The sequence below is a fragment of the Gopherus evgoodei genome, chromosome 8, assembly GCF_007399415.2.
Source record: "Gopherus evgoodei ecotype Sinaloan lineage chromosome 8, rGopEvg1_v1.p, whole genome shotgun sequence".
NCBI classification, from domain to species: domain Eukaryota; kingdom Metazoa; phylum Chordata; order Testudines; family Testudinidae; genus Gopherus; species Gopherus evgoodei.
The window spans coordinates 89,671,081-89,692,063 of NC_044329.1; the positions used below are offsets into that span (position 1 = coordinate 89,671,081).

The window sequence follows — 20,983 nt, forward strand, 5'->3', positions numbered from 1 at the left end:
CTATTAGGTAATCGCGAAGAAGCTGCCCTCCGCATCGATGGTAAGGCACTTTTATTATACCTACACACCAGAGGCCACAAGGTAGACCCTAAAAAGATTCAGTGGGTCTCACAGAAGGTCCGATATCTGGGCTTCCTGTTAACCCCAGAAGGAAGACAGATGGACCCAGCCCGCATAAAGACTATTCAAAACTGCCCTCTACCGAACACCAAGAAACAACTTCGAGGTTTCTTAGGATTAATTGGCTTCTGTCGCCCCTGGTTGCCGTCCTGCGGGGAGTTAAGCAAACCGCTCCACCGACTCACTGCTAACCTTGCTCCTGACCCTTTGCAGTGGTCCCCGGACACTATTCAAGCCTTTCAGTTACTCAAGGACAGTGTGGCCTCCTCCATGTCTCTCCGCCCCCCCAATTACAGCAAACCCTTTCACCTTTTTGTCCACGAGAGGGGCGGAATTGCTAGTGGTGTCCTTACCCAGCTGAGCGGGCCCCACCATTTCCCGCTTGCTTTTTACTCTCAGCAAATCGACCCTGTCGCTCAGGGAACCCCATCCTGCACCCGGACTCTGGCAGCAGCTGCCCTGCTGATCACAAAGGCAAAGAGCCTAACCCTGGGTCATTTTACCACGGTTTGGACCTCTCATGCCTTGTCAGCCCTTCTGCGTAGGGGCACAACCCAAGTCTTTTCGGCCCATCGTCAGCAACAGCTAGAGGCCGAACTCTTAGAAGACACTAACCTAATTTTTGAAAGGTGTGGACCCCTTAATCCAGCTACCTTGCTTCCTGACCTGCCAGTCCCCCAGGACCAGCACGACTGTGTGGAAGTAGTTTACAGCATCTTACAGATAAGAGACAACCTGTTTGACGTGCCACTGGACAACCCCGATTGCATCCTCTTCTCGGACGGAAGCTCCTTCTATGTTGATGGCAAGCGTTTCACTGGTTATGCTGTCACCTCTGAATGGGACATTCAAGAGGCCGCCTCACTGCCAGGCAACTGGGGAGCCCAAGCCGCTGAACTCTATGCCCTGGCCCGAGCTTGCCAGTTGGCCGCTGGTAAGACCGTTACCATTTTTACTGATAGCAAATATGCTTTTGGAGTTGTGCATTGTCATATCCACCTCTGGAAGTTTCGAGGTTTCCAGACAGCTGCCGGTAAACCCATTCAGCACCTCCCCCTCATCCACAAGCTTTTGGACGCCCTCCAAAAACCCTCCGTCCTGGCTGTAGTTCACTGCCGGGCCCATACTAAAGATAGCAGCCCCGTTACCCGTGGGAATGCCCTGGCTGACGCCTCCGCCAAGAAGGCTGCCACCTTACCTTTAGCCATGCCCACATTGGCTATTGCAACCTCCTCCTTTACTCCACCGCACCCCGTACCAGTACCCGCTGCTGAACTAAAATCATGGGAAAGCCTCGGGGCCACTCTGGTCAAAGGGACCTGGCTTATGCCAGATGGCCGAGCCTGCCTCCCTCGCTCCACATACCCTGTGGCAGTTCGCTGGCACCATGATAAAGGGGGTCACTACGGCACGCACGCCCTCGTGGACACTATCGCTCGCTTTTGGTATGCTCCAGGCATTCAACCCTATTGCCTATCAATAGTAAAAGCATGCAGCACATGTCAGCGTAATGGACCTGCTCCACCTCTTAACAAAATTAAGGGTGGAAGACCTCCGCCTGCTGCTCCATTTCAACATCTTCAAATTGATTTTGCAGATATGCCAAAGGCTTTTGGAAAAAAGCACCTCCTTGTTTTGGTTTGCCCTCTGACTTCCTGGGTCGAAGCTTTTCCTACTGCTAATTGTACTGCTGCCACAGTGGCGAAGATTCTCCTTAGAGATATTGTACCCCGTTTTGGCATCCCTCTTGTGCTCGACTCAGATCGCGGACCTCACTTTACTGGTCATGTCCTTGGCCATTTAGAACAAGGACTGGGCATTTCACACTCCTTTCATACACCCTACCACCCCCAGTCTAGCGGGAAAGTTGAGCGTATGAATAGGGAACTTAAGTTTACATTGGCTAAATACTGTCAGGAAACAGGATTAAAGTGGCCTCAGGTACTTCCCTTGGTCCTGTTTCACCTTCGTACTCGCCCAACCCGCGCATTGGGATTATCCCCCTTTGAACTGCTCTATGGACACCCCCCTTTCAAAGGCGGGGCGCTACCACGTGCTGATGTTTCACTATTGGGAGGGGATCATATGACTGCGTGTCAGTTTCTCTCCCTACAGGCTCGCCTCCGTACCCTTTGGAAAGCCTCGCAGTTTTCCCAGACCGTGCCGCTGGAGGAACAAATCCACCCGTTCCAACCAGGGGACTTCGTCTGGGCCAAAAAGTTCGTTCGTGACGACACCCTCCAGCCAAGGTTTACTGGACCCCACCAGGTTCTTTTGACAACCCAGACTGCAGTGTTCCTGGAAGGACGCAAATCTTGGATCCACCACTCCCACGTCAAGCCAGCCGTAGTGGACCACAGTGACGGACCAGCAGCTCTTGTCACCACTGAGGACACTGCCTTCGACCAGTGGACCAGCTTACCTCTCTCAGACATTAGACTTAAATTAACTCGAAAAAAATGAGAGGACCCTTTATTCTGACAACTGTATGTTTTTTATGCTTTTTCAGTTTATTTTCTGCTTATGAAGATAATGCTTTTATTAGATATTCCCATGAGGTTAAAACTCGTATTTTAGGAAATAGAAGTGATTGCTGGGTATGTACTCAATTTCCAGTAAATGCAGCACAGGGACTCCCCTTCACACCCATTCCCCTAACCACTGCTAATATGACTTGGATGCCACCGACTAGAATAAAAGATCCAGTCCAACCCAATCTTACATGGGACAAAACAGAAGTGCCAATTAACAAATATCTCAGGGTAACCAATCAAACAGGATCACTGTGTTTTGTTAAAGAAAAAGGGTCAACTTTTGTGGGAACAAGTAAATGCAACATATATTTTAATGGCACCGCCTTTAGTAAAAATCTTGGCTTCAAGCCTTGCGCATCCCACTTATCCCATATGTGGATCCCTCACCCTGATCCAACCTTTTCAACTTTTTCATGGAGGGGCAGGTTTTCAGAGTCAGTTTTTAAAAAGCCCTGCTCAGAGCTCGAGGGTGTCCAACTAATTGTTAAAGGATACACAATTGCCTTCTACAACTGCTCAAGCAGTACTACACTGCCCTTTGAGGACAACACTACCAAATTGTGCCTCTGCAGTTCACACAACGACCCCTCTGCGTTACCAGGGGAACAGTGGTACAACGGGCGGTGGGTTACCTCCTACTTTGAGAAATGGAATACCCAAAACGCATTATATGGAACATACTGGGTGTGCGGGCCCAAGGCTTATTATTTCCTCTCCCCTGATTGGGCAGGGTCATGTTATTTGGCATGGCTAGCACCGCCTTCTCGGATCTCCCTCACCCCCCCTCATTTTCCCCACGTTCGTAACATCCGTGAAACTGACAGAGATATTAATCTCCGTGATGGTTTGTCCTGGCAGCGGTGGGCTGGTCACACTAGCTTGAAGGGTGCTATCATCCGTCTACAGGGACTATTAGAATCTTTGACCAATGAAACTGCAACCCTATTTGAGAACCAGGCCGGGGAAATGTCCCAGCTGCGCCAGTTGGCTTTGCAAAACAGAATGGCTTTAGATATGATGTTAGCAGCCCAGGGAGGAACTTGCGCCCTCATAAATGAAGAATGCTGTGTTTTTGTAAATGACACCTACTCTGACACTTTTCAACGTACCAAACACCTAAGGGAAATGGCTAAAAACTACTCCTCTGGCCAGCCACCTTATGGTTGGTGGGGAGCCTTATGGAATTGGCTGCCCGGATTTGGGTGGGTTAAAAACCTCTTGGTGGGTGTTGTTGGGGCCATGGTAGTCCTTATAATACTGTGTTGCTGTATTCAGTGTGTCCCCTCCCTCATAAACTCATGTAAGTCAGTTTATTCTTTTCCCACTTCAGCTAAAAGCCTTACTCTCTTCGAATTGGCCCAGGCTGAAATTGCCAAGCGGCCCTTGAGATCTTGAAATAGGGTGTAGCTTTTTGATTAATAGTTATCTCAAAGCTACAAATGGAGGAATGTTGGGTCTAAACTTTTGGTGAACTTTGGAGCCAAAAAACACCCAGACTGGCCGTCTCTGCATAATCCTTTCTGAACCTTTTTTTGAACAAAGCACTGACCTGCAAACTACTCATGACACCCCCTTCCTCAAGTAGCCATTAGCCTTTTATCTCTATGCATTTACTTCTTAAACTTGCTCTTCCTGTAAAATCTTGATTGATTATGCATGACCATTATCTTTTGTTAATCACTTTGTTTACTTCTGTGTATAAATATTGATGCCCACCCCTAATAAAGGGGCCACACTTATTCTAAAGCTTTTGGGGTAGTGTGTGCCCGTTGATCAACGCATTTGTGTCTGGTCTCTGACAGAATTGGGGGCCCATATTCCAACTCCGCACAACCTCGGGTGTTGGAGAGGTGAGTGAGGACTTGCTTTATTACCTAACAATATGGCGCTGTGTCAATTCTACTTTTTTTTTTTTTTTGGTATACTTTAGTGTTCTGTGCTCTTAGTTTACATCACACAGATAACAACAATGAAAATGAGATCATGGTATGAAACTGAGCACCGACTATGAGATCATCATATGAAACTGAGCAAGAACTGATGCAAAGTGTTCCTACAGGGTAAGGTGGAGGGAGAAATGAATCACAAGCTTTCAGTAAAATTCTCTTCTACTCTAGTGGGCTATAAATACCATGTTGAATTTGCTATAAACACCAAAAACTTTAACTGTAATATTCCAAGAACTATTCAAAGCTGGATAAGAGACAAAGGTAGGGTGGGACCTGATATAACATCTCCATGTAACTGCAGAACAGAAAAGACTACAGCATGCACGTAACTAGGGATAACCTGGGCCAGGACGGCCACAAGCCTCGTGCCACTTGTGTGTTGTAAGTGCCATGCCTCCTGCAGGGGGCCAGTTGAGCCTGTGTGTGTTCTGGGGTGGGTTTCTGGCCCTGTGACCTCACGGGAGCCCCGGCTGGAGAACAGTGGGGCCAGAAGGGAATCCCAGCGCTGCACAGGTGATGGAGGGTCCCCAGGGGACGCAGCGCTTCAAAGGGGGCGGGGGGTTTGTCTGCGGCGCGGAGGCGCGCTCGGCGCTGTCTCCCCACTATGACACGCCGCCTTCCCTCACACCACTGCCTCACGCGGGCTTGAGGGAGAGGCGGCCCCGGGCCCGAGCAGCCAGACTCACGCGGGCGGGGGCCTGCGCGAGCAGGAGGCGGCCGGCGCAGGAGCTGGTGGTACAGAATCGCTCCTGCCCGTTGAGGAGCTGCACTAGCCCCGCGATGGCCTCGTCCACGCTGCCCTTTCTGCTCTCATCCGCCCGGGCCAGGCGCTGCTCCTTCCAGCGCCGGAAGGCGGCCATGGAGAGCCGGGCCGGGGCCAGCAAGCGGGCGAGCCCCGGGCTGTACAGCCCCCCCACTGGCTGATGGTGGCCTGGTTGGGCCAAACCTGCCGGCCCGGCTGTAAAACGCGAAGGGCACTTCCGGGCCGGGGGCGGGGCTCTGTGCCGCAGCGGCGAGTAGAAGCCGGAAGAGGCGGGTCTAACAGCCCGGCCCTGGCGCTGCCTGAGGAGATCGGTCCCGGGAGGTGAGGCGGCCGCGTGGTTGCGCTGCTAGCCGCGGGAACTGGGGGTGGTCGGAGCCGCTACGCGGGGCGGCTCGAGGCCTGGAACTGAGGGGGGCCGGTTCCGAGCGGAAGGGCGCGGAGACCCCGCCGTCTCTTGGGAGCCCCAGGGAGACCCCTGCGCCCCCGGGGCTCGCTCCCTGTGTCCGGGCCGAGGCCGCGTGCTGGGGACCGGCTAAGTCGCTCCTCAGTAGCGGGCAGGTCCGGCACGGGGCGGCGCTGAGCGGACCAGGCCTGGGGGCTCCCCCCGCTCTTCCCTCCCTGGACGCGTCCTGTCCGCCTACCCCTGGGTATCGCGGAGCTCAGAGCCGGGGTCCCCGGGACTGCTGTTCCCGTGTTCGGGCCGCTGTTTGAAACGGCGACGGCCTCCTGAGCCCTGCGCTGGAGCAATGGCGGGAAACCTGGGGCGGGGGGGAAACAGCTGTGTAACCTGGGCCGGGGGGGTGAGTCGACCACGTCATCGGACCTAGCTCTTTGGGCTCTGGTATCGGCTCCGTGGGCAAATCACGTAGCTAGAATTTGAGTGCTTAAAATTATGCACTGGAGTGTGGGGCTTAGACACCAAAAATGAAACTGCGAAAAGGCTTTAAAACTAACCCACCGCTCCACTACGAGATAGGAATTGATACCATTTTACAGATGGAGGAAGGGAGGCACAGAGATGTTAGCGTGAGAACCTTCTAATGTGAGCACTTTGCTTCCTGAAGGAGTGGCATCTAAATTCACTGTAATGCCTTACTTTTATTATGTTTAAAATGACTGTCATTTAAAATCTGTTTTGCTGGACCTGCCCCAGGGAGGCCAACTGTACAATTCAAGAACCAGTTTTCTAGAAGGCCATAATATCTTAATATGAGGATCCAATCCTTCTGAAACCCATATGGGTGGTTTTAGAGACAACAGCTTATATGTTGTCAGGTGTCACTGGAGACAGTCTTGATTCTCTTAATGGGGAGACAGTACTTTAGCAGATATAGAAAACCTACAAATATTTTATGGAATATGAAACTTCTGTACTTTTGGATTTAGGATGTTTGGATCTGAAACAATAAGCCAGTTTGGAATGATGTTTAATAATATACAGGGGCACCATTTAGTTGTTTGAGTATGGTGTTTCTTAAGCCAAACTTAATTTTCAATGTAGGACTGAAAATTAGGAGTAATTCTGAACTTTGCACCTAGAAATGGACTTTGGTTTGAAAGTATAACAAATACACTTCCAACAGAGTATAAATAAAATCTATGTACAGCCTTGCAGTCCTATATTTCCATCTCCCTTATGTGGACCCCTTTTATTCAATTGGAACTTTTAACCATAACTGCAATTTCACTTGCAGACTAGGGCCCAAGAGTATATATGTAAAATTTCTACACAGAAAATATAAAATGTGTAGTGTTCTCACAGTGTGCAGAAGAGACATTTAATGAGCACACAGCTAGTACTTTAAGAACTCTGAAGTCTGCTAGGGAACTCACTGCAGATTTAATTTATCTGGGAAAAGTGTAAATAGGCACTATAGAAAATCCTTAAATTTGGGTTTGTCTACATATGAAAATTATTCCAGATTAAGGTAGGCTGTGAATTTAAAGCCCAATAACTATTTTTGAATAACGTCATGTTTTGGTGTAGCTTAATCCAGTTCCAAAGAGGATTAAGCTAATTTGGAAAAAGGCACTCTTATTCTGGAATAACTACTGTATGTATAGATAAACTCTGAGATGAGAGAGCTAATGAGAATTAGAAGTTCTCAAACTCCCGAACTAATAAATGCATTTTGCAGTGCCCGTGGAAGCAAAACAGAACCTCCTGCCCCTTATCCAACCCCTCTGCTCCCCACCCCCTTACAGTGCTGTTCAGAGCACCAGGACTGGCAGCCATAAGTAGTACACTGTAAGTAGCACGTTCCTACGGGGAGCAATTTAATACACTATAGTGGCCCTCCATACAGTTTCAGAACCCCAATGTGGCCCTCAGGTCAAAATATTTGCCCACCACTGGCATATGGAGAAGCAGGCCCAATATTTCTGCATTGACAGTTTAAGTGAATATGGTCACTTCCACCTTTTCATGTTCTCTGTACAGTAAGTCCTCACTTAACGTACTTATGTTCCTGAAAAATGTAACTTTTTAAGTGAAACAATGTTAAACAAATCTAATTTTCCCATAAGATTTAATGTAAATTTGGGGGGTTAGGTTCCAAGGAAACTTTTTGGGGGCAGACAAGGCATTATATACTGTACAGTACTGTAGTGTGGTGGGGAGACACCTCTGGCTTATCCTACACAGGCACAGCCTGCTGCAGACAATGAGGCAGGCAAGGATGCTAGGAAGCACCTTGTGCAGCAGCAACCCCCCCCCCCCCGTCCCCCTCAGAAGAACAGGTGCTGACTTTGCTGGGGGATGCTCCAGGCCTGCCTCTTCCTGTCCCCGCTCTGCTCCAAGCCTGCTTCTTCCCACCCCCACTCCACTTCCTCCCTGGAGCACCTCGTGTCCCCGCTCCTCCCCCTTCCTCCCAGTGCTTTCCTGCCACCAAACAGCTGTTTGGCAGCATGTAGGACTTTCTGGGAGGGAGGGCTTCCCCACTCCTCCCACCAGTGGGGGATTTAGAGTTAGTGGGGCCCTCCCATGGGGGGAGCATTCTATCTTATCTCTTCTCCCCCTCTGTTTTTCATTCTTTTTTTTTCTCCATTCTCCTCCTGGGGCTCAGGGCTGGGGGTGCAGGGTCTGGGAGGGAGTTGCAGTGGGGGAGGGCACTCAGGGTGGGGGGTGTGGGAGGAGGCTCAGGCAGGAGGTGCAGAGCACTTACCTGGGGCAGCTCCTGTTTTGTGCAGGAGGTGTGCAGATGGCTCTGCGCAATGCTGCGCCACCCCCATGGTCGTGATTCTGGGAACTGCCCCTCCCCCTCAGCAGGCAGGGCCAACCAGATCTCAGGGGCTTTAGGGGCTGCAGGGCCCTGGCCTGCAGCTCTAAAGCCCCTTTTGAAATGCAGCCCTGCGAGCAGGGGCTAGAGGACTCAGGAGGAGCAGGGTGGCACTTTCCTTTCAAAGGGGAAAGCGCCGCTTCTCTCTGGCCGCTGGCTGTGCGGCTTCCCCTGCTCTTCCTGAGTCCTCCAGCCCATGCTTGCAGGGCCGCATTCTGAAAGAGACTTTAGAGCTGCAAGCCAAAGCCCCAGGGCCCACTTAGTCCAGGGCCCTGCAGCCCCTAAAGCCCCTGCATTCTGGGTGGCCCTGTTTTTTTTCAGGGGTGAGGGGCAGGGCAGCTTCCCTGCTCCCTCCTTCCCTCCCAGAAAGTCCTGAGCACTGCCAAACAGATGTTTGGCAGTGGGGGAAGCACTGGAAGGAGGGAGGAAGGGAGGGGGAGGAGACAGAAAAGATGAACTTGTGCAAGGCTCCTTTGTAAAGTGAGCTAAACGACCTTATAAGGGAGCATTGCACAACTTTAAAGGAGCATGTTCCCTAATGGAGCAGCGACGTAACTTCGAAACGTTAAGTGAGAGGACGTTAAGTGAGGAGTTACTGTATGTGTATATATATCTTCTTACTATCTGTTCCATTCTATGCATCTGATGAAGTGGGCTATAGCCCACAAAAGCTTTTGCTCAAATAAATTTGTTAGTCTCTAAGGTGCCGCCAGAACTCCTGTCCTTTTTTAAAGACTTTTTTATACAATTTTTTTTCTGTTCCCATATTCATAACTGCAAAATTACCTGTGCTTTGAGAACATGATAGTGTGGTATATATTAAAGCAGTTGTGTCTTTGTTATACTGGAAATTTTAATGTAAAGCAGTATAATGAGACATGATTTGGAAAAGATTACTGCTTCAGAGAGAAATTTTAAATTAATGTTTTCTGTGCTGTGTGATATGGTTAGGAGCCTTTTGAGATGAGAAGTCAGAATAGTAATGAAACTGTGAGATAGCTCCAGTAAAATAGCATATATTTGGTAAATAAAAGGTTATTTCTTACATACAAATACTATACTAGGATTGTAGTATCGTATATAATAACTCAAGCTGGCCAAATTTTTTCAGCAGAGTTGTTTTCAGTCAGTAGTACAATATTGTCTAAATCAAAATATTTAATGGGAATATGTTGATTTTTGTTAACTTGTGATGTGGAAAATGTCAAAGTTTCACTTCTATAATGTTGAAATGTTTTGTATAGTCTTCATTATTTTAAAACATTAATATTAACATTACATAATATTTACGTATCATTATGTAATATTACATAATATTTATATAAGCTAAAAGAAAAAATGTTGACTGTTGGAACCAATTTTTTTTTATTTTGGCATTTCCTACAGAACAGAAATTCCCATTTGCAGCCAGCTCAAAACCATGCCTGTCTACTGTGCTGGGCTCAGTACTGAGCTAGCATTTCTAGCTTAGGCCCTGATTCTGCAATCAGATTCCAGCAGGTGGATGGTGGGCCTCCATGTAGCTGCAAGAGTTTGCCGCTGTAGCTCCAGTTACAAAATCGGGGCCTTAGTTCTTATGTTTTCTGGCTTAACTTGTCCCTTCTGATTAGTGTAGAAACAGGGCATTTAGGCATGGCTGTATTTTATACATTTGTTTAGTAAACCAAATATATGGTGGTGTAAATTACCCTTTGGTAAATTGATGTAATTTATATGTTGAGGAAGAGGGCATGGGAAAGTGTAAGATTGAGTAGCCCTCTAAGACTTGGACCTTTGTCATGATCCAAAGGAAGCATTATCTTAGCTCCCTATCTGTCTGACTAATGTACCTTTGCCCTGTTTTTCCCACTTCCTGTCAGTGTATGCCTTTCTTGAGGTTCTTAAAATACTTTACAAACATGCATAGTCAAGCTAGCTTTTAGATACATTAACTGTACTCCTCAGGATACATATGTATTCAATTTTTCTGGTTTCCTCCAATATATTTTAATTCCCCATTGTATCTTTTATTTTTGAGGGCTGATGAACAAAGGAACTTTTTGTTGTCTTAAATAACAAGCAGGAAGAGAAGCTGGAAATCTACTTTTTAGACCCTGGCTGAATACTCACTGTATATGACCTGTTTGTTTTTTATCAGTGAAGCTGGAAATGCATTATGTAAAATGCAACCATGGCCCCCAAAGTATAATGCATTTCCCTTAAGATGTGATGGCATGATGTCTAATACAGGAACTACTGCACTCATATTTTTAATGTGGTTATTTACATATTTGATTCACTTTTAACGCCCACACATTCCCATGGGAGATGGTGGTAATGCTTTTCGTTTGCAAGATTTGTAAGATCATCTTTTCTATGAAAAGAAATCAGTAGTGAGCCCCTAATTTAAACTGTTGTCTAAAAGTAGGGAGTTTGATCCATTCCCTCTAATGTGAAAACTGGATTGTGAAGTTAATGCAATATTTTCTCATCATCTGATATTCAGATCACTATGGCAACTGGAAGAAATGTGATGAGAGCTGTCAGAGTTTCTGAATTTGGTGGACCTGAAGTGCTTAAGCTCCTGTCAGATGTCTTATTGCCGAATCCGAAAGAAAATCAGGTGGAAATGATAGCTGTAAACTAAGATAATTGCACTGAATGGTAATGACTTGAGTATGATTTGAGTGAGTGTCCAAAGCAGAATCATCTTAATTCTGAATATGAGTAGGTTGAGCAGCATATACATAAATAAAGCCACAGGCATCAGATTTAACTAACTAGTTTTGTTATTCTAATGCAGTCTATATATTGAATACAAAAGACTTTCCAAAATTGTTTCACATCCATACTAAGGGCTCTTTAATAGTCAAGCCAATTGCTTTAATAATACTAAGCTGTTGATGCAAAATTATGATGATTGTAATGATATGTAACAAATAACATTTTCTCTTCAGGTCTTAATCAAAGTCCATGCATGTGGTGTAAATCCAGTGGAGACATATATTCGTTCTGGTACTCATGCTAGAAAACCAGCTTTACCTTACACTCCTGGGACAGATGTTGCTGGAGTAATTGAAGCTGTTGGGGCGCATGTAACTGTATTCAAGGTATTACATTCTGTTTCTTCTTTAATTGATTGCTTATGCTTTCCCTACATTATTGTTACAGTACTTACTGCTACCTCTATAATTTATGGCTTGTCAGAATTTCCTCTGGGTTTTGGGGACCTCTAACTGGTGGTGAAAAGCATGCAACCAGGTCAAATTAGTGGCCTTAATCCTACAAGCTGCTCTGCAGGGCCGTCCCTTACACCCATACGGAGCTGCATAGAGATCTGTAGAGTTCAGCACCGGTGCAGGAGCCTGACTGCATGGTGCTGGTTGCAAGATTGGGGTTTTGTTTACACAGTCTTGGTCCAGAAACATTTTTACAGCATTGTAGACGTATTAGAAATGTCAAGATTGCTGTAATTATTGTCATCGTCATCTGGACTGACAGGAAGGACCCTGAATTTATTTTGCTGATATTTTTAATATTCAGACTTACAATGAAGGGGGAAAAATGCAAGGTATATCTACTGATAACAATGTTTAAATGCTCAGCTGCTGTCTCATAGTGGTTATATTTTACCCGCTGCCCTTTTGGTTAAACCATTTCTTCTTGAGGAAGGGGAAAAAGTGGGCTGTTAAAAGATAAATGTGTGGGGTTTTTTTAGTTGGCCTTCCCTTTTATTTCCTTACAGGTCAGTAAGAGTCTTGGCCAAAGACTAACAGCAGAATATGTGTTGTTTAAAAACTATTGGGGTAGAGATCTGGGATTCTCTTATTCTGAAGTCATATATGACAGTTATTGAGGAGACAAGAGCCTTGCTGGCCTGGAGATGGAAAATTAAGGCAGAGGTGTTAACTTTTAAAAATAAACAAAACACTTTCTGTTTCAGCAGATTGACAGCTCCGTTTTCTTTGCTTTTAGTTTTTCATGTAAATTTTGGCATTTCCTGCTTAAACTGAAGGGAAAGAAGATGAGAGTAATAGTTGCAGACAAACAGCTTGAAAGGGCTGAATAGAGGAGCCAATCAGAATAAAGAGATTTGCATATTGATGGTATGTAGGAAATAGCCACAGTGCCAAAATCTGCAGAATTGCTAATAGGTGTCAGCAAATCAAAGGGCAGGGGTTTACATACTATGCAGGTGCTAAGATAATCATACAGTGATTTTGAAAGTCAGACACCCATAACTGGTCAGAATGTACGGAATTGAGGAAAAACTGTACAAAACATGAAATTACCATGTTGTAAGAATTGGGATGTGCTATATGCAGCTCACAGCCAGTACCAAAGTAGTTGATACTGGTTAGCTGCCAGGGCTGGAAATAAGTATTGGAATTATATTGTTCCATGTTTCTCACTTGGTGATTGTGTGGAGGTTGTGATTTTATCCTGTTGAAGGACTCCAACAATAACTATTACCAATAACTATTCCTGTTAAGAATGTATACTTCTCAGGCTTCAAAAACTGCTTAAGTGCTTTTCATAAGCTTGTAAAATGTTTCTGATGTTTTCCTTGTGGAGTCCAGCTGGATGAATTTAGGTTCATTAAGTATCACTTTAATCATGCAGTAGTTTTGTGTTTGACAGTATAGAACCTAGGATGTAATCTACACACACACCTTTGGAAATCTGGATATACAAAAATGTGTTGCAGAGACTTCACTTCCTTGATTTTTATAAAATCCTACTGCCTTCCTTTCGGGAAGATAATTTTATATATATTATATAAAATTATCTTCCCGAAAGGAAAGAAAAATAAAAAAAAACTTTTACCAAAGTGTTACATAATAAACTTTGACTGAAGTACTTGGAACTTGTGTTTAAACCTTTTTTTATTTTTTCCTGCCAGAAAGGTGACAGGGTTTTTACTAATGGTACCATCTCTGGTGGCTATGCAGATTATACAGTTGCTGCAGCTGACACAGTCTTCCCCTTGTCAGATAAATTAGACTTCAAGCAAGGTGCTGCCATTGGAATTCCATATTTCACTGCCTACCGTGCACTCTTCCAAAAGTAAGATGCCAAGCTCTGTTTGTATCTTCTGCTTTTGAAGACTTTAAAATACAAACTATAGAGCAGACATGCCATCCATAATAGCCAGCTACATGGCTTACATTTTCAGGCACACTGCAAGGCCTGTTTTATCTCTTTCGTAAAGAGATGGGAGACTTCTTGGGTAGGGTCGTGATAAGAGGAGGACTTTGGTGGGGATTCCGTTGGAGGGTTAAATTAAATGTATTGTCAGAGGGTTGTGATCTGGAGGTAATTGACAGTCTTTTTCTTTTTAAGAATGTATATTTAAGAGTGCATCTGGGGCACCCAGAACTGGGATGGGCACTCTATATAATAAAAAAGTGCATACAATGAAAGAAATGAGTCAATTATTTTCCTCCTCCTACCCCTCTTTACCTTCACCACTATCCTTAAGAAGGACTAGATAGGACTTGTTTCAGTCAAAATTTCTGCTTCTTGATTGAACTGAGGGGTTGCAGTTGCGTAACCTATCTTTCCATCACCTCTGTCTTCAGGAGATGTTGGCAGAACTCCTACTAGCTCATCTAGCTAAGTGTTTAACCCTGTCAATCACCATGGTATTGATTAATAAATCTGTACTATAGTGATAGGCAAGAGTGCCTTGTCAGAGGATAAGTGATCAGGACTGGGAATCCAGTCTAGATAAATGCGTAGAACAAAGCACAGGGCAATCTAGTTTATCCTTTGAAAAAGTATGGGTAGATTATTTTAAAACCCAGAAGACTAAAGTATTCAAAACAACATTTTTTTCAACTAGGCTGGTGTTAATACACACCTATACCAACCATGAAACTGATACTCCCATTGTTGTAGCTTATAACTATGTTTACATTCAGGAATGAGAGCTTTTAAAAACCAGGAATTATTAAGAGATGAGACCCAATTCTCTTCTCTAATCCCATATTGAATCAGGACTAACTCAGTGTAAAACTAAAGAGAGGAAAATTACGCGCATTGAATGTGTTTTAAAAAGATTTATATTGAATTCATGTAACCCAACTACATCTTATGGCTGGACAATGCATATGATCTGCTAAAGTTATAATGTATTAAAGAGTTCAATATCTGTCATTTTGTCTTCTAGAGGGCATGCCAAACCAGGGGAAACTGTGCTAGTCCATGGGGCAAGTGGAGGAGTAAGTATTTTGAAAAGACTTAAGTTAGCAAGTATTTTGTGTGTCTATTTTTGTGTATGGTTCTAAGGCAAATGGTTCTCTGTCATGAAGGCTCTTTTCACTTAAAAGTTAAATCCTATCATCCAGAATATAGCAGCCTGAAACAGCACAAATTACCACATATGGCCTCAAATGCTGATGTCATATGAACTTAAATAGATCATATGTAGGGCATCCCGTGGTGTGATCACAAAGTGGAGAATGATCTGAAGCTGGTTCAGCAGCCATACAGCTAGTCTGCCTCAGAGAAAAGTTAAAGGAAAAGTTACGTTTTGAAAAGTTAGGCAAACTGTCCTTAGTTGTGCAAGAAATGCTCACTGGCTGGATAGGGACTCTCTGTGCTGTTTCTCGCCCATTAACTGTAACATAGCTAGAAAATGGGAGATGTTGGAGGAGATAAAGTCCATTCAGGTTTGAGATTAAGTTTTCCCAACTAGCTTCTGTATTTACAAAAGGCTAACCTTTGGCTCTGCTGAATAAACAAGAAGGCTGAGGTAGCGTAAGAGGGAATAGTTAAAGTTTAAGTGGCCCCTATTTCCCCTTTCCAGTGGCTGGAAAAAACTACTGTGAGCTGGCCAAGTTTTGTTGAGTTACTTGGTTGGCTGCAAAAGGCTGATTATGAAAGTCTCACATGAAAGAAAACTCAGCTCTTTTGTAATATACTAGACTAGAAGGACATTCAGCAATATGTTTTTTCTTTATTTTAATAAATTGAGTTTTGATTTTCTGTTTCCACTTCTTTTATATGCTTCTGGGAACACACACACGTTTTTGCTTTACAGTGGCATGGTCCACAAATAAGATTATCCTCTATAGATTTGCAGACTGTTACAAAAACATTTTCAAGTGCAGTGAGAAGAGAGTAGGCAAAGGGACACATAACATAGTGATAAGCATGGATGTCTGTATGTCTTTCATTGACAAAGGCTTCTACAATGATCCTTTAATCTTGCATTCTTTTCAGGTTGTTCATTGAACAACTTTTGGATGTTGAGATAATCTAGTCATGCCGTGTGTTAGTTTGAAATGTAAATGTCAAAGGTGACTTTGGTTTTTCAAATAGTCAGTTGATAAGCACCTGGCAAGAGTGATGGTCATGAGGATTTCTTATGGGGAAGGTAGTTTGTTTACTTTACATAACACTACTGGGTGCAAGTCTCATTAGCAGAGCCATAAATGGCAGCAGATGGCATTCTGTTGGTAACAGAAGTGGAATGAGGTACTTTGCTACCAGTAGAAGAGAATAGCAGCACTTAAATTAGCGGAGGAAGTGTCTGTCTCCAGGGCTGGTCAGGATAGATTGCAGAACCTGCCTTCACGGGAGGAACCAGATTGAGAGTAACCCCAAAAGAGAGGCAGAGTTTTGTGCATGCTTGTTCTTCTTTTCTCTTTTGCATTCTGCACACCATGTAAGCAGTTGAGTGTGAGCCAGCTGAGTCTGTGATGTGCCTCATGGGCTTGAAGCCTTCTTGTCCTCCGGCACTAACAAGACTTTACATCTGCTTGGCACTAATAAAACACCTCTCACCACCAACTGAAATATAGAGCACGGATGAGAGGATGTGGTGGTAGAGAATACAGATGTTTGTTTGGCAGGATCAGTGTCTGACCAGGCTTCCAGTGGTTTTACATGCTGCATAAGAATGGAAGCTCATGTGCTTACTTCCTCCTTCAAAATCTACTACACTATGAGGCTTCCCTGCTTGGGAGTTTTCCCTGGGGTCCCCACAATATCTGGCAACTATGCTTTGCAGGGCTTCCTTTGGCTTTCTGAAACTAGAGTGTGGTTTCTCAGGACTCAGCAGAAGGGGCAGTGAGACTAGGGAGTCTCATCTGTTTATGGTAATGTTGGGAGTCTGGGGAATGAGATGCTAAATGGACCTCTTCTGTGGTTAAGAGTCAAGGTTGTGATACATTCTGTGGTATATGATGATCATGTTAGTGTGTTTGTGTGAAGAAAAGATAATATATACTGTTACACGGCTTAACTTTTCACTTCCTTGGTTTTGTGTCAGGTGTGTTGTGTGTGCAGCACCTCTACTAGTACACAGTGTTGTGTGTGTGAATGTAAATCAAAATACTGTTTCAGTTATGTTAGTAATTTGTTATGCATAAAAACATATTAAGTTATTTTAACAGGTTAAGTACTGAGTCTCTGGTAGGTGATATTTATATTAAGAGTGGGAAAACCAATGGTAAAGGGAAATGTAACTCATTTTTCCAGGTTGGAATAGCAACATGCCAGATTGCCAGAGCTTATGGTTTAAAGGTTTTAGGCACAGCTGGAACTGAAGAAGGAATGAATCTAGTTTTGAGAAATGGAGCCCACAAAATGTTTAATCACAGAGAAGCTGATTACGTTGATAAGATTAAGGTAATTTGCTACCAGATTGAAGGTTTCATAGATCTTTCAGCCTCTTTCTCCTTCCATTAAAATATTCAAAATCCATTTTGGTTTCTATTAATTATCTTCCATTTAATTGAGTAGAAAATGTACTATAGATGGCAATCCTGTGCTGGCAGCCAGATGAACTAGATAGATATTTTCTATTCGTAACTTTTATGAAATGAAACATTTGGTAAACAGCTCTTTAAATTTTAGATTAGGGGTCTGCCACTGGAGCAGAGTCTACACAACCTTTTAATTTCTGCTCAAAGGAGAATTGTTAATTTTAACTGTATGGATACCAAGAATATTAAATCATAACTAAGGCTGCGATTCTTTCACAGACATCACAGAAGTCATGGATTCTGCGACCTCCATGACTTCCTGCTGTTCGGGCACCCAGTGGCCAGCTGCTTCTGGAGTGAGCTGGGGCCAGCTGCTCTGGCAGTCCCCAGGGCCAGCCATACCGGCCAGCTGGCTTCAGGGATTGCCTAAGCAGTGGCCGGTGTGGCTGGTCCCACAGACTGCCCAAGCAGCAGTCCTGAGGGAAGCCCCAGAGAATGACCAAGCAGCGGTCCCGGGAGTCCCCTGGAGCCAGCCACACTGGCCTCTGCTCGGGCAGTCCCAGGCAGCTGACTCTGGGGACTGCTGGAACAACAGCTGGTGTGGTTGGCTCCAGGGACTACCTAAGTAGCAGTCCTAGGGGGTGTCCTGGGGGCTGCCCGAGCAGTGGTCCCAGGGCAGCAGTCAACCCCCAGCACTGGAGCAGGCTGCCCCCTGCCCCGTAGCAGGGGCCCCCAGACAAATGAAGTAGAGTTTTAGTCAGGGGTATTTTTGATAAAAGTAATGGACAGGTCATGGGCTGTGAATTTGTATTTATTGCCCGTGACCTGTCCATGATTTATACCAAAAATACCCATGACTAAATCTTAGCTTTAATCATAACTAGGGCTGTCAGTTAATCGCAGTTAGCTCATGCGATTAACTCAAAAAAATTAATTGTGGTTAACCGCACTGTTAAACAATAGAATACCAATTGAAATTTATTAAATATTTTTAGATGTTTTCTACATTTTCAAATATATTGATTTCAGTGACAACACAGAATACAAAGTGTACAGTGTCGCTTCTTATTTATTTTTGATTACAAGTATTTGCGCTGTAAAAAACAAAAGAAATCGTATTTTTCAATTAATCTAAGTACTGTAATGCAATCTCTTTTATCATGAAAGTTGAACTTACAAATCTAGAATTATGTCCAAAAAATACTGCATTCAAAAAGAAAACAATGTAAAACTTTAGAGCCTGGAAGTCCACTCAATCGTACTTCAGCCAATCGCTCAGACGAACAAGTTTGGTTAAAATTTGCAGGAGATAATGCTTCCCGCTTCTTGTTTACAATGTCACCTGAAAGTGAGAACAGGTGTTCACATGGCACTGTTGTAGTTCTGTTAGATATGCTAAACGTTCGTATGCCCCTTCATTCTTTGGCCACCATTCCAGAGGACATGCTGCTGATGCTCAGTGTAAAAAAAAAAAAAAAAAAGCGTTAATTACATTGTGATTGAACTCCTTGGGGGAGAATTGTATGTCTCCTGTTCTGGTTTACCTGCATTCTGCCATATATTTCACATCATAGCAGTCTCGGATGATGAGCTAGCACATGCTTGTTTTAGGAACACTTTCATAGCAAATTTGACAAAGCGCAAAGAAAGTACCAATGTGAGATTTCTAAAAATAGCTACAGCACTCAACCCAAAAGTTTAAGAATCTGAAGTGTTTTCTAAAATCTGAAGGGGACGAGGTGTGGAGCATGCTTTCAGAAGACTTAAAAGAGCAGCACTCAGATACAGAAACTACAGAACCCGAACCACCAAAAAAGAAAAATCAACGTTCTGCTGGTGGCATCTGACTCATGATGAAAATGAACATGCATTGGTCTGCTGTGCTTTGGATTGTTATGGAGCAGAACCCATCATCAGCATGGACGCATGTCCTCTGGAATGGTGCTTAAAGCATGAAGGGACATATGAATCTTTAGCGCATCTGGCACATCAATATCTTGTGGCACCAGCTACAACAGTGCCATGTGAATGCCTGTTCTCACTTTCAGGTGACATTGTAAACAAGAAGTGGGCAGCATTATCTCCTGCAAATTTTAACCAAACTTGTTTGTCTGAGCGATTGGCTGGAGTAGGACTGAGTGGACTTGCAGGTTCTAAAATTTTACAAAGATTTATTTTTGGAAGCAGCTATTTTTTTTGTACGTAATTCTACATTTGTAAGTTCAAGTTTTGTGATAAAGAGATTGCACTATAGTACTTGTATTAGCTGTGTTTCTTATTTGTTTTACTATGTCATGAAGGGAAGGGAGCATTTAGAAACTCGGATCCGAGCAAGTCACAGTAAGATGAAGATGGACTTTCAGAATTGCATTAGATATGTCAGACTTAACATGTAGAAACCCCAGGTTACCTACAGCCTGTGAAATATACACAGACACCCAAATATGAACTTTTCTCAATTGCTTATCTCTTTTTATATTCTGTGTAGGAATTCAGTGCTGTGCAGGGAGTTGATGTGATAATAGAAATGCTAGCTAATGTTAATCTCGCCACTGATTTACAACTACTGTCACCTGGAGGAAGGGTGATGGTAAGTATTTTCTCTGTCATTGCCTTCAAATTAAATTTATAATTTGTTGAACAATGTTTGGATTAAGTGTCTCTTTTGTATCAGATCGTGGGGAGTAGAGGTCCAATTGAAATATATCCCAGGGACACTATGATGAAAGAATCCAGCATAATAGGAGTTAGTCTGTTTTGTGCAACTAAGGTAAGGCATTTTTAGTTCAAAGAATTCACTTAGATGAGCTATTCTAATAATTTATAAACTTTTAGTTTAAGCAAATTAGATGTTTAGCAAAATAGCATAGGGTTTGATTTGTGGTGTAAGGGTACAAATTTTATAAGATTATATGCATTTTATTTTTCTAAATGAACAAGTAGAAGAATTAAGAAATCTCAGAAATGTAATAAAATGCATTTTAATTGTGAAATTTGAATTAAAACTTTGTATAAACATCTAATATACTTACAGTAAATACTATCTTCACTATACAGAAGTCGATGCACGAATGTGAAACGGCGCTTCTTGCTGGTATAGAAGCTGGCTGGCTTAAACCTGTAGTTGGCCCTGAATATCCATTGGAAAAAGTGGCTAAGGCTCATGAACTCCTTATTAACAGCAGTGGTGCTTTGGGAAAGATGGTACTCCTTATATGATAAGTCATGTAATAAAGTTTCTTTCCACTTATATTGTGGCTGTTCTAATTACACCCTTGCTTATATGGTTCATTTAGCATGTTTTACAAAACAGTTGATCACAGATATTCTGTAGTAATAGTAAGTCTAATTTAGACAGGGAGGATGCCTTAAATGAAAATGCTTTATTATGTAATGAGAAGCAGAGAGTCAGATTTAAGCTTCTAAGGGCTTGTCTACATCAGAAAGTTGCAGCGCTGGTGAGGGAGTTACAGCGCTGCAACTTTGAAGGTGTACACATCTGCAGGGCATCACCAGCGCTGCAACTCCCTGTTTGCAGCGCTGGCCGTACTCCCGTTTTGTCTCGGGTGTAGAGGATCCAGCGCTGGTGATCCAGCGCTGGTAATCCAATGTAGACACTTACCAGCGCTTTTCTTGACCTCCGTGG

The 20,983-nt window shown here is 43.9% G+C and overlaps 2 protein-coding genes across 6 annotated transcripts in view; one reads left to right on the forward strand and one right to left on the reverse strand.

The window, feature by feature from the left end:
- The window catches only part of TYW3 (tRNA-yW synthesizing protein 3 homolog), a 19,336-nt gene extending 13,791 nt beyond the window's left edge, over window positions 1–5,545 (reverse strand). Inside the window, exon 1 of one of the 2 annotated variants that reach the window (XM_030572108.1) lies at window positions 5,290–5,545. In XM_030572108.1, coding sequence (XP_030427968.1) covers window positions 5,290–5,463 — 174 coding nt within the window. In that variant the 5' untranslated portion in view covers window positions 5,464–5,545. The remainder of the gene's footprint in view (window positions 1–5,289) is intronic. The other variant, XM_030572107.1, reaches the window with a different exon arrangement.
- On the forward strand, window positions 5,049–20,759 carry CRYZ (crystallin zeta). 4 transcript variants are annotated; one of them, XM_030572104.1, is made up of 9 exons: window positions 5,049–5,116; window positions 11,130–11,246; window positions 11,581–11,733; window positions 13,527–13,690; window positions 14,796–14,847; window positions 17,111–17,260; window positions 19,826–19,927; window positions 20,012–20,107; window positions 20,395–20,759. In XM_030572104.1, the coding sequence occupies exons 2-9, from the start codon at window positions 11,136–11,138 to the stop codon at window positions 20,554–20,556; spliced, it is 990 nt and encodes a 329-aa protein (XP_030427964.1). In that variant the 5' UTR covers window positions 5,049–5,116; window positions 11,130–11,135; the 3' UTR covers window positions 20,557–20,759. The 4 variants fall into 4 exon arrangements, with proteins under 4 accessions (XP_030427964.1, XP_030427962.1, XP_030427965.1 ...); XM_030572102.1 differs by lacking the exon at window positions 5,049–5,116 and adding an exon at window positions 5,629–5,687; XM_030572105.1 differs by lacking the exon at window positions 5,049–5,116 and having other exon boundaries at window positions 11,208–11,287.
- The last annotated feature ends 224 nt before the right edge of the window (window positions 20,760–20,983 follow it).

Excerpts from the sequence above, each read along its gene's own strand:
- CRYZ (XM_030572104.1), top strand. The coding sequence starts at position 11,136 with ATGGCAACTGGAAGAAATGTGATGAGAGCTGTCAGAGTTTCTGAATTT. Across the intron at positions 14,848-17,110 it reads TCCATGGGGCAAGTGGAGGA|GTTGGAATAGCAACATGCCA; the intron begins GTAAGTATTTTG and ends TCATTTTTCCAG. Across the intron at positions 17,261-19,825 it reads ATTACGTTGATAAGATTAAG|GAATTCAGTGCTGTGCAGGG; the intron begins GTAATTTGCTAC and ends TATTCTGTGTAG.